At 39.1% G+C, this 12275-nt stretch overlaps 1 protein-coding gene across 1 annotated transcript; it reads left to right on the plus strand.

Moving 5' to 3' along the window:
• LOC105157183 (protease Do-like 9) lies at nt 1–10738 on the plus strand. The gene is made up of 9 exons (XM_011073517.2): nt 1–429; nt 4706–4905; nt 4986–5166; nt 6357–6548; nt 7378–7610; nt 9652–9753; nt 9845–9895; nt 10016–10120; nt 10227–10738. The coding sequence occupies exons 1-9, from the start codon at nt 114–116 to the stop codon at nt 10323–10325; spliced, it is 1479 nt and encodes a 492-aa protein (XP_011071819.1). The 5' UTR covers nt 1–113; the 3' UTR covers nt 10326–10738.

Consider the following 12275-nt stretch of genomic DNA (forward strand, 5'->3'; position numbering starts at 1 on the left):
TGTCAGCTGAACCCTCCTCTTCCAATCATCACGGACGCCGCCGCCGGGGTCGCCCTCCCAAGACCCCCAAACACGAACCTTCCATCACCGCCACCAGTGCCAAAACCCTAGCGATGCCGGTTCCGCCGATGGCTAATGGCGCTGTGGCTGCGGCGATGATTAATGCGGAGAGTGCGGTGGCGAGGGGTGTTCCTGCCATGGACGCGGTGGTGAAGGTTTTTTGTGTTCATACTGAACCGAACTTCTCGCTGCCGTGGCAGAGAAAACGGCAGTATAGTTCGAGTAGTAGTGGCTTTGTTATCAAGGGAAGGAGGGTGTTGACGAATGCGCATTCTGTGGAGCACTACACGCAGGTTAAGTTGAAGAAGAGGGGTTCAGATACGAAATACGTGGCTACTGTGCTTGCAATTGGGACAGAGTGCGATATAGGTGAGGCTTGTTTATTCATTGTATCCATTTTATACTTTCCTTTGAACCTATCCAGTCATTTTAAAGAATTTGATGAAATGAATCCTATATGCAACACATGATTACATAAGAAATATCTAACGGTAACTAGGTAACTACGAGTGCACGGCCTTTATTATGACACAAAAGAAGGCATAATAAAAAGAAATAGGTCTTAGATCCAGTACCTCATAATTGTAGTATCTCAGGTCTGACCTTTTGCCGCGAGTATATGGTTATTGTTGTTTTCATTAGTTGGGTGCTTGAATGTGAAGTAACTGATGTGATCTTGTCTTGGAGTTTGTAAGATAGTGCACCAGAATGCTAGATAGAGTGTGTTATAATGTTTTTTGCTGTTGTTTCTTGGATATCACATGTAAGAATGACCCTCTGTTGCCGTCATGACATCTAAGTAGAAGTAATTCATGTACTGGAATAGTTATATTGCTGTGGTGGTTCCTCGTCAATGTTTATGGAATTTATTTCAGTAGAATATGCCAAATCTCCAAATGATTTGTCCTGGTGCTATTTGTGGTTCCTAGATAAGACTTTTCAAGCTTTGATGCTGTTATATTGTTACCTTATCTAGTGTTAAAATGACCTAGTCTTTCTATCAACGTTACATACTAATATGTTATTATATTGGATTAAAGTAATTAAATCCTGGAGCAACTGCCTCTTGTAAGTTTCTGTACAATAGATTATGAGAAGTAGCCCACTTCTCCTGAAAGCAAAAGCCTAATAAGGAAACAGACCATTATATTTCTTTCATTTGATTTAGGTTCTGATAAATATAGGCTTAAAATCAAGTGTTAAAGAAATCAAAGCTGATTCGAGCTTAAGATTTTTGTTACCAATACAAAAGAAGGGCCCACAATTGGATTTCAAATACTTTAAGCTTCTCCAAGCACAGAACTAACTGTACACACCCACTACTGTCCCAGTAAGGACTAAGTCATAACGCACGACGTCGTTTGTAGGTTGCCTGACAGATATTTATGACCTCTTTCCAAAACCTATCCTCATTCTCTCCTCTAAATTGAATCTCAAAACCTTATTTTCCATCCAGTTCAACAATGTGCGATCAAACCAAACCGGAGCGGAAATGCCGTGGCCGCCTGCAAAACAAGAAGACTGAAACCCTTGTCCTTGACAAGCTCAACGCCACCAATTCCCCCCCCACCATCAACAGCTTTGCCAATACTGTTGTGTTCTCGGTGAGAAATGTTGAACTCATCTACCCTAATTCTCCTTCATCCTCCTCCCACCAGCACCATCTAAAGCAAAAACGCAGCCGGCGGCCCAAAGGAAGGTCGAATGACACCACCATTTCCCCCCCACCCACCAATACCATCACCAATGACGACGAATCTTCGGTGAGGAATGTGGAAATCATCTTCCCTAATTCTGCCCCATCCTCCTCCCACCAGCGCGATCCAAAGCGAAAACGTAGCCAGTGCTTTAAAACAAGGTCGGATGACACCATCACCACCGCCCCTTTGAGGAATCTGGAACTTGTCAACCCTAATCCATCCCCATCCTCCTCCGACCAGAACTGCCCAAAGCAAAAACGCCGCCAACCCTCTAAAACAAGGTTGAATGAGGCCACCACCACCACTGCAAGGAATGTGGACCTCGTCACCCCTAATTCTCCCCCATACTCCTCCCACCAGCTCCACCCGAAGCGAGAACGTGGCCAGCGCTCCAAAACAAGGTCGAATGACACCAACACCACCATTGTGAGGAATGTGGAACTCGTGAATCCCAATGCTCGCCCATTCTCCTCCCACCAGCACCACCTGAAGCAAAAAAGCAGCCAATGCTCCAAAAAAAGGTCAGCTCAGACCACCACCACCACTGCTAGGAGTCCAGAGCTCATCAAACGTAATTCTCCCTTATGCTCCTCCCACCAGCAGCACCCGAAGCAAGAAAGCAGCCGGCGCTCCAAAACACGGTCAGGTGATACCACCACCACCATGGACCCTGTCAACGGTAAGTCCCCCCCATCCTCCTTCCACCGGCCCCACCCGAAGAAAAAACGCAGCCGGCGCTCCAGAACAAGGTTGGATGACACCACCACCACTGCCTTGAGGAATGTAGAACTCATCAACCCTAATTCCCCCCCATCCTCCTCCCACCAGCACCACCTGAAGCAAAACCGCATCTGGGGCTCCAGAACAAGGTTGGATGACACCACCATCCTTGATAACACCGTCTCTGCCCCGCTCACCAACACCATCACCAATGATATATTTTCTGGGAGGAATGTTGAGCTCATCAACCCCAGTTCTCCTGCATCCTCCTCCCAACAACGCAGCCGCCTGAAGCAAAAATGCAGCCAGCGATCCAGAACAAGGTTGGCTGACACCAGCACCACAATCTCCCCTGCACCCACCACCACCAACAAGGGTGTTATATTCTCTGTGAGGAATGTGGAGCTCATCAGCGCTATTTCTCCTGCATCCTCCTCCCACCAGCGTCGCCGCTCGCTTCCCAGGCTCCCTATCAGAACCTCCAAATCTGACCGCAAACGCCTACCCGTGGCTGTTTCTCCTACCATTGGCAACTTCTTGTTGATCAAAGCATTCAGTAGGGTGGCTAGGGTGGTTTCTGACCTGGACGCTGTGGTGAAGGTTTTTTGTGTACATACCCACCCAAATTTCTCAATGCCATGGCAGATGAAAAGGCAGTACAGTTCAATCAGTAGTGGGGTTGTGATTGAGGGAAGGAGGGTTTTGACGTTTGCTCATTCGGTGGAAAATTGCACACATGTTAATTTGTTGAAGAGGGGTTCACACACTAAGTATGTGGCTACTGTGCTAGCTATTGGATCTCAGTGCGACACTGGTGAGGGTTTGAATTTGTTGATTGGGTATTTTAGCTTTATTATATTCCTTTTATGGTTCGGTTTCTGAAAGGATGTTTCTTACCTTTGCTAAAACTTGGAGATAGGGCGATTTAATGTAGTGGGTTTTTGAAAGTTTTGTTCTTGCTGAATTCTTTTAGTCTGGAATAGTTGCTTGGTATGCTTTATGCTGTGTTTATCAGGATGCTTTGTTGGGCATTAGTGTTGTTACCAACTTTGGTTGCTAATTGTGGGATTGTTTGTTGGCTATTAAAGCGTGAAAATAGTTACCTTGTTGCCTAAATCACTCAAAAGCAATAATTAGAAGACTGGATAGAAGCAGTTAATGTATTTGATAATGCTATTAATGGACAGTTCCTCTTTTTAGGTTTCTGAGTTTTTAATAATCATATAATTGTGTTTTTGACATGCTAAATGATTGTTTGATTCTTTGGTTCCTAGATAGACGTATCAACATTTAATGTGCACTGTTGCCATATGATTGTTTGTCTAATTCAGCCTGGAATAGCCCTGTAATGGAAACTTACTGGGAATGATACATCTATAAGATTTTGCATAGAAGTAAGTTTTAAATGTTTGCTTGTGAAATTTTCTTAATGGTAGTGGAATTTCTGAACAATGATATATGAGAAACTGGTATATGTTCCTGCAAATAATAATATAGGAAGCAAAGCATGACCTCTGGATGTTGAATCGGTTTGTTTCTGTAATGTTTTTCAGAAATTTAGTATCAGAACACTCATTATCATGTTTATGTGATGGAGTTTGTGGCTCTCTTCTTTGGCAATTTTTTAATACATAATGGTATCAGGCATTGGATTTGGTTGTTATTGTAGATGTGTGACATGTGGTGGAGTAGTAGATATTGATAAACTTATTTTACGAGTCCAATAGGAAAAACCAAAAAGAGAGTTGTGCTGGGTGGATGTTGATGAGAAGCAGTTCAAGACAAGACAGATTGAACCCCTACAGTCTGCCAGGAACAAGCCTGGGGTTAGGATTGTAAATATGTACAAACAAGGGTAGTGTCGCTTAGTACTGGACACTTATATTCCCCTTGGAGGCCATGTGATTACTCGTTTGCTTCAGGGTGTGTTTTCTCTGTCCTAGCACCCCTAGATAAAACTACAGGCTCTCATTTGGAAATCATGCTAAACATCCCCTCATTAAGAAAAGCCCCTGATGCTGAAAAGGAGTCTTGGACTAGGGGGAACACAAGATGATGTGGTGATTCATATATGCAATTTTTAGTTTGCAGTTAATGTCCTATTTTATTCAAATGCAACATGTTTTACCGATTCTTGAGCTGGGGTTAGATTGAAAAATGTACATCTGATAGAAGTAAATCAATCCACATGTTTGAGGTTAACTTTGATTTATATGATGGTGCAGCTCTGCTTACAGTAGATGATGATGAGTTCTGGGAAGGGGTGTCACCTGTAGAGTTTGGGGATCTGCCTGCACTTCAAGATGCTGTTACTGTTGTGGGGTACCCAATTGGGGGTGACACAATCTCTGTAACAAGTGGGGTTGTGTCACGAATAGAAATTCTTTCATATGTCCATGGATCAACTGAACTTCTGGGCTTGCAGGTGCTTATTTTCAATCCAACCACGTTCATTGTAGTTTCTACATAAAAATGAGCCGATGTTTGTGAAATTTTGTTTTGCAGATAGACGCCGCTATCAACTCAGGTAATTCTGGGGGACCTGCTTTTAATGACAAAGGAAACTGTGTGGGCATTGCCTTCCAATCACTCAAGCATGAGGATGTGGAGAATATTGGTTATGTTATTCCAACACCAGTCATCATGCACTTTATCCAAGATTATGAGAAGCATGGAACGTATACTGGTATACTTGGTCTTCATCTTTCTCTTTCTAATTTTCCTGTAGTTGTATGAACACCCTGGTGGTGGACTTTTGGGGGTAAGATTTATCTGATTATGATGAAATTCTATTCCATCAACACAACGATGATCTGGGGTTTATATGTTGGAGAAATGACTGATCACCAGAGGATTCTGAGAGAAAATTTGAGTAGTCAGAAAGTAGACATGTTTGCCCTCCACATTTTGCACACAACATGTAATGTGCAATCTCTGACTTGCTCTGCACTTCTGGATTGTGCGTTATCTGCATCTTCTGGCAACTTGTCTGTGATTTAAGTTCTCAGTTTTGCCTTGTCTTTGACGCACTTGATGGATTTAAAAAGTTCGTTTGAATTTGACTAATTGGGTTGGGAGACATCTTATGAACCATCATATTCTTTATGGACATGCTATTTTATAATGGATGTTACTCTTTATAATATATTTACATGGAACCTAGGGTATATCGGGTTTCAGCTACAAATACGCCTGTTCATCCTTTATTTTCTTGTTTGCTATAGATTCTGGCCCACCTTTGATTGTGATTCTGACCTAATACGTGATTTAAGTGGAATACAAAGAGTATATTTTATTTATATTTTTTTTTGGCACTAGATCATTGTGATAGTAGGACAAAGCATCCATTATTGACATTAAAATACAGATGCATGCTCGCCTTTGCTTTGGCTTGGACATGTGGCTCTTCTTTTTTCTATATATCTTATCTCATTGAAGAGGGAGAGGGAGAGTTGGTGGAAGGGAGATTATTTCATGCTTCCTCTGTACCCAACACTCAAATAAGCTTCCTCAGTTTGAAGATATTTTTTGTGCATGAGCAAACAATTTTGTATGTTATATTTATCTGCTTGTATTGCCTCCAATTCACTGGATGAATCTTTATTTAGTTTGAAGACAGGTGTTGCTCAAACTGATTATATGGGAGAGTAATAAATTTAATTAATTCAATATCTTCCCTCCTGGTGATGCTTGATTCTCCAAATATCAATATCCTCCTGGACTGTTGTGGTTTTGCTTTATCTTGTCTTTCATGTATTTGTAGATGTGTATGTTACTGTGTTTTTGTAATTTAATCCCTTCTTGAATAGTCTTTTTCAGTTTAAATCAATATCTTAGAATCCCTGTTTTTTCAACCATATGATTGTTGTCTGCCAGGATTTCCGATTCTTGGGGTTGAGTGGCAGAAGATGGAAAATCCAGACTTGCGGTTGTCCATGGGGATGAAACCTGATCAAAAGGGTGTACGTATAAGAAGAATCGATCCCACTGCTCCAGAGTTCAAGGTTTTGAAACCATCAGATATCATCCTTAGCTTTGATGGGGTTGATATAGCTAATGATGGAACAGGTTAGATTCAGATAATGGTTACGAGGACATGGTGATGAATACATTTACTACTCTGACCCTCCCTTCACCTCTTGCCTCATGTAATCTTTTGAAATGTTTTGTGTATCATCAACAGGAGATTTGACTTGTATGAAACTGAATGCTGAATGCCTTGTGTTTTTCTGATCTTGAACATGGTTAATGAAACCCTGGCATGTGGAATGAGGTTATCTACATAGAACGCACAGAAGTTCCCGATAAAACATTGAAGATCCAGAAGTTCCTTATACATCAATTTTAGGTGTTTGCACTTCTAGCATGGCTTATTGGAGTTGTTTAATGATGAGAAATTATTGATCCATTTAGTTGCACAGGCATGGCACACATGTCATGTTGCACATCACCCTTAAGCATATAGCACCACTGTAAAGTTGAATCCTGCTCCCTGTCTTTGCACCCATGAAATGTGCATGAATTGGGATTTTTTACATTCAACAGTTTGTTTTTCACTTAAGGTGACTATTTACTTTCATTCCTGTTGATAAGCTGCTCAAGATGTTCATGCAAACAAGGTATGCATAAAGCATGTGCCTGAAACCTAGCCAAGATCATCTGCTGGGGGCAGTGCTAGATAAGGGGTGCTAATGAAGATTGGTTGAAGCGTTGGCATGGTACCCCTGCCTATATATGTTGATGTAATGCTTTGATGTGTTTGGGGCTGTTATTTATCGGATATTCATGGATGTGACTTTATTTTTAATTTGATTGCCATAAGCTTTTAAGAACATCTCTTCTGTTTAATTTACCTGGCAATAATAAGGCTCATAACTCATGGTGTGGTGGCTTGCAGTCCCATTTAGGCATGGAGAACGCATTGGTTTTAGCTATCTTGTGTCCCAGAAGTACACTGGTGATAATGCTGCCATTGAAGTGCTTCGTAATTCTGAAACTCTTAAGTTCAACGTCAAACTTGGCACACACAGAAGGCTCATTCCAGCTCACAACAAGGGCAGGCCTCCTTCATATTATATTGTTGCTGGATTTGTTTTTACAACTGTTTCCGTTCCATATCTCCGTTCTGAGGTTAGTGTTCTGCTCCCAATGGTGTTATTATCTACCTGCTTCCTGTATGAGTGTAAGTGTCATTTCAGACCTTTTTACTGCTGAAGTTTATGGGATCTATCAATTCTGCCTAGAACATGAGATGTAGTTATGGCCTTTCTTTTAGTTTTTTAATTAATTATTTTCCTTGGTGAACTCAGAAGGTGGACTACTCTATATCAGCTGGCTAAATTCCAGTATGATAGCAATTTTAATGATGTAAAATGTCCACTCCTGTATTTCTATGTTTAGACAACTACTGCAAAGTGTTCCTATATGCATGATTGTTCACCTTTAAAGGTATTTTTTTCCCAATAACCATGAAGGCCAAGTTATCTGATGTGTCTGTACTACATTGTGGAAGGTTACTGGGACAGTTTTGCCATAGACGGCGCTACTTATAATGAAGGCTGTTTTTTAGTACATCACATGACCTAATGTGATTTTCTCTGTGGCAAGTAATTTATACAAGGTTTTTGAAGTCAATGGGCTTCTGGAATATTAGAAGGTTACCTAATATTAAGAATGCCAAGAAGGCATAGGAAAGAGAGAAAAAGGAGAGTAAAATTCATACTGTCGAATATCATGTGGCAAATACTCTTGTAAAGCACATCTGCAATTGTTGTGCTGACTTCCTTGGGCTGCTGGCGGTTTAATGAAGGGGCCCAATGGATCAAATCTTCATGCAGCCCTTCTCTCAGGTTTAGTAGGATGAACCTTCCCAAGTAGCTCGAGATATATCTCAAATGTTGAAGGGCACTGGTTTGTGAGGATTCTGATTTACCATATATTCAGACTGAAATAAAAATTATTGTATAATGTGTTTCAATATTTGGGACTGCAACAGATATATACTCATGTATGTATGCTTGTTTATATCTCGTGTATGTATGTATATGAATATAAAGCACATACATGCATCTTTTGGTCAAAGGTCAGACTTCAATCAACAAAGCAGTGATCACGTCTAGTCCTAGTTGGTTCTATCGATGGAGTTGCTAGAGATGCTCTGTATATCGTTTCTTTTGTTAGGAGATTTTACTTTACCCCAAAAAAAGTAGTGATTTCTTGTTTTGAGTGTTGGACTTCTGTTCTATCATGTCTTTTCCACTAGTTGCTTGGTATATGAAGGCTACAAATTGCATGTAAAAAGAGGCAATGTATAGTTAAAATAGAGGTTTTCTGGTGGCGTTGTGTAGCGGGCTTGTGATCAGCCAGTTTTCCATGATGACTCAAGGAGATATATTATATATGATTAGTGCGGTGAAACCTCGGATGTTGTTGAACAATAACTTACTTACTGCTCTCTGTATTCTCCATTTTGTAATGTGTTGGTTGCATAGATTGAGGTCATACATCATGTACCCTAGCTCCAGATTCCAAATTCAGCAGCCATAAAGAAAGTGAGACAATGACCTATCTGCTGGTCATTACATTCTGCACTATCTGTGCAATCGTATTCTTATTGTCAGAGTCTTTACATGGTGTCTGAAGGTGCCATCAAAGCAAAAAGTGATGACTTAGTACTTATTAGAGGCTCTAGGAGTCCACGCTAATCTCATGTGTGATGTGCCCTTCCCTTGACTACCATTTTCCTTTACAGAAACACTTCTTACATTGTATTGTATGCAAAACACTTTCCAGTGACAGCATGTTCCTCTGATGTTTAGTGGAATTTCGTTGATTTCCTTGCTTGATTGTTTTGAGCGTGGCAATCTGCTAGTTGGTTTGTCCTTTTTTGGTTTTGGAGCTACTGTTCTCCAGCACCCTTGATTTGTGAAGGAAAAAGACTCTCCATGCTATGGTGCCATGATCTTCATCAGTTCACTGCCATGGGCCTCTTACCAATATCTTTTTATTTTACTAGATGCTTGCTTTTCTAACAGTATTTATTTTCTATTTGCATGGTTAGCAATTTTGTCTTAATCTAGTGAAGGAAATATTTTAAACGAACAAAAAGGTGTGTGGTCAAATATTTAGTTTAATTGCTTTATAATTTATGCGTGTCTTTGTGCATCTCCAGTATGGAAAAGATTACGAGTATGAAGCTCCAGTCAAGTTGTTGGACAAACTCTTGCATGAAATGCCACAATCACCCGAGGAACAAATAGTTGTTGTTTCTCAGGTAATCCTGACATCTCTGAAATGATGGGGTTTCATATATTATGTTCTTGTCTTGTGGTTGACCCTTTGTTTTGTTGTGCAATTTGTTAAAGGTGCTTGTGGCTGACATCAACATTGGATATGAGGACATTGTTAATACTCAGGTTAGTTCTCGATACAAAACTTTTGATGTCAGCTACTGAATTGCTCAGTTTTTTCAAACTGTATTGTGCTTTCTCCAACTACAAGCTCTTATTGCCTGTCTGGGTGTTTGGATGCATTAGGTTCATGCCTTTAATGGTAAGCCTGTGAAGAATCTGAAGAGCTTGGCTCATATGGTGGAGAACTGTGATGATGAATATTTGAAATTTGATCTGGAATACCAACAGGTTGGCTTTCTCTGTTTTTTTCAAGCTTTTGTCACCTCTGACGCATGACATCTAGCCAAGTAAATTTTGAACATCAATTCTTTCTTCTTTTATAATATTTGTGCAGATTGTTGTGCTCCGAACAAAGAATGCAAAAGCAGCAACCTTGGACATTCTTTCCACCCACTGTATACCCTCAGCCATGTCAGATGATCTCAAGACATGAATAAGTTGATAACATCACCTGGAATATGTCTATTGGTTACCGCAATGCGATACTTCGCCAGACAAGTTTTTCTGCCATCTTTATTTTCTTGTGGACATTAATGTCCATTATTAAAGTAATAGGCCATAAAAATCATACTCCAAATTTAAAGGTACCTAGTTAAGTAATTTGTCAAGGGACTCTTAGAGTCGCTTGGGTCGACTTCTTAGTGAGAGATTAACTCGCTACCTGTGACTGGCGGTACTTTTCTATTCAACTATTTGACTCATCCTGCGCAATCTTTATTATTACTGCCTTCTTTGTCTATCTGGTTTCCTTTCTTGTGTATTTGGTGCGTTGGACATGTGGGGCTTGCGGCCTCCTGTTTTGCTACTGAAATTTCAATGTGAAAGATGTTATTTAGTTTCTGACTTTATGCTGCTAATGCCTGGAAGTCATCTAGAACTATTTGGAAGTTTGTCGATACAGCATTCTGACACTTGGGAACTAGTTTAGGAATATAAAGGCTGTGTGATATTGCCTAGCAGATGGTAAATATGGTTGTAAATCAGTGATGAGAATTTACTGAACGGAATTGGAGTTCAGAGTAGTATATGCTCAGTATGTTTAATCTGTGTTTGAAATTTATAGAGAAAAAACACATGCTTGTTGTGAGTATGTTGATATTGCTGTGTTTGGCACACAAGTGTAATGGACTGGTGTTGTAAAATTGAGAATTTCATTTTATTCGATGGAGCTCTGATTTTGTATGCTTACTTTCATTGTTACCTTTCTTGTAGTGTTCATATTTTTTAATACTTTATTTAAATTTTTATTTGTTTTATCTAACTTACAATCTCCCATTATTTTTTGTCCTATTGGTGAAGTATTCGGCCCACGCCACATCAATTACTCGTTAGGCCTTGTTTGTTTGACAGTATAGGATAAATGAATGGTGGATAGCATTGGGATTGCTTCTCGTATTAATTGGAACTTGTTAAACTATATTATGTTTAGTTTGTAATGAATAATGATAGAGCAGCCACAAGGTTTATGATTTGTTTTTACTTATTTGCCCACAAATAAGACAAAAGATCTTCTCCAGCCAACTCGCATTATTTGAAATTTTTATTTACTGCGTAGGCTTTCTTCTTTTAAAAGCCAAATCCAACGAAAATCCTGTGAATTACTTCTTATCTTCATTATTGGGTTTATCACATAATAGTCCCACTTAGATAAGCGGGATTCAAATCCAGGTGAAGTAAGCGCTAAAATATTTTGTAAACATGCCACTCGCCTGAAAAAGGGGTTACAATATCCATTTGTAGTAAAATTATGCAAACAAGGGCTTAAAGTATTAAAACCTTCAAAAATCTTCTTGACTTTTAATATTTATGTTTGAAAAAATCATTTTACCCTTAAAAGAATTGCTTTTTGTAAAACAAATAAAAGATATTTCTATAATGTTGAAATTATCCTTTTTCGAGATTTGTTCTAATTTTAGTTTCACTTAACTCTTTTATTTTCATAATTCATACGTACATATAGATTTATATATTTACTTAAAACTTCTGTAATTAATAGAACCAAAAGAGTTGATGAACTAACAAAATGAATATACAGTTAATATATATTTATAACATATGTTTATATAGGTAATTATATGAATGTGGTAATTATATGTATGTATAAATTTATTTTTAACTTGATATGTACGGTAAAATGGGTTTTTTTCAGACTTAACAACTAAAGCTCAAGAGAGTTTTTAAAAGGTTTTAATACTTTAGAAGGGTAATTGATATGATATGGATACTTCGAAGGTAGTTATTGTACTTAAACTCTTTGTTTTATAGTTAATGTAATTAATTTCTAAATTTTTTTCACTTACTATGTTCAATCAATTATTTCTCAGTCAACCCTTATCCCATTAACCTATATTTTTTTATCTAAATTTGAATTTTCTTTCATCTA

Source organism: Sesamum indicum, linkage group LG3 (assembly GCF_000512975.1).
Source record: "Sesamum indicum cultivar Zhongzhi No. 13 linkage group LG3, S_indicum_v1.0, whole genome shotgun sequence".
Classification (NCBI taxonomy): domain Eukaryota; kingdom Viridiplantae; phylum Streptophyta; class Magnoliopsida; order Lamiales; family Pedaliaceae; genus Sesamum; species Sesamum indicum.

Bases quoted from the DNA above. Each gene is read 5' to 3' on its own strand.
- LOC105157183 (XM_011073517.2), top strand. From the start codon at position 114: ATGCCGGTTCCGCCGATGGCTAATGGCGCTGTGGCTGCGGCGATGATT. The intron at 4,906-4,985 runs GTGCTTATTTTC...TTTGTTTTGCAG, and splicing joins CTGAACTTCTGGGCTTGCAG to ATAGACGCCGCTATCAACTC. The intron at 5,167-6,356 runs GTATACTTGGTC...GTTGTCTGCCAG, and splicing joins GAAGCATGGAACGTATACTG to GATTTCCGATTCTTGGGGTT.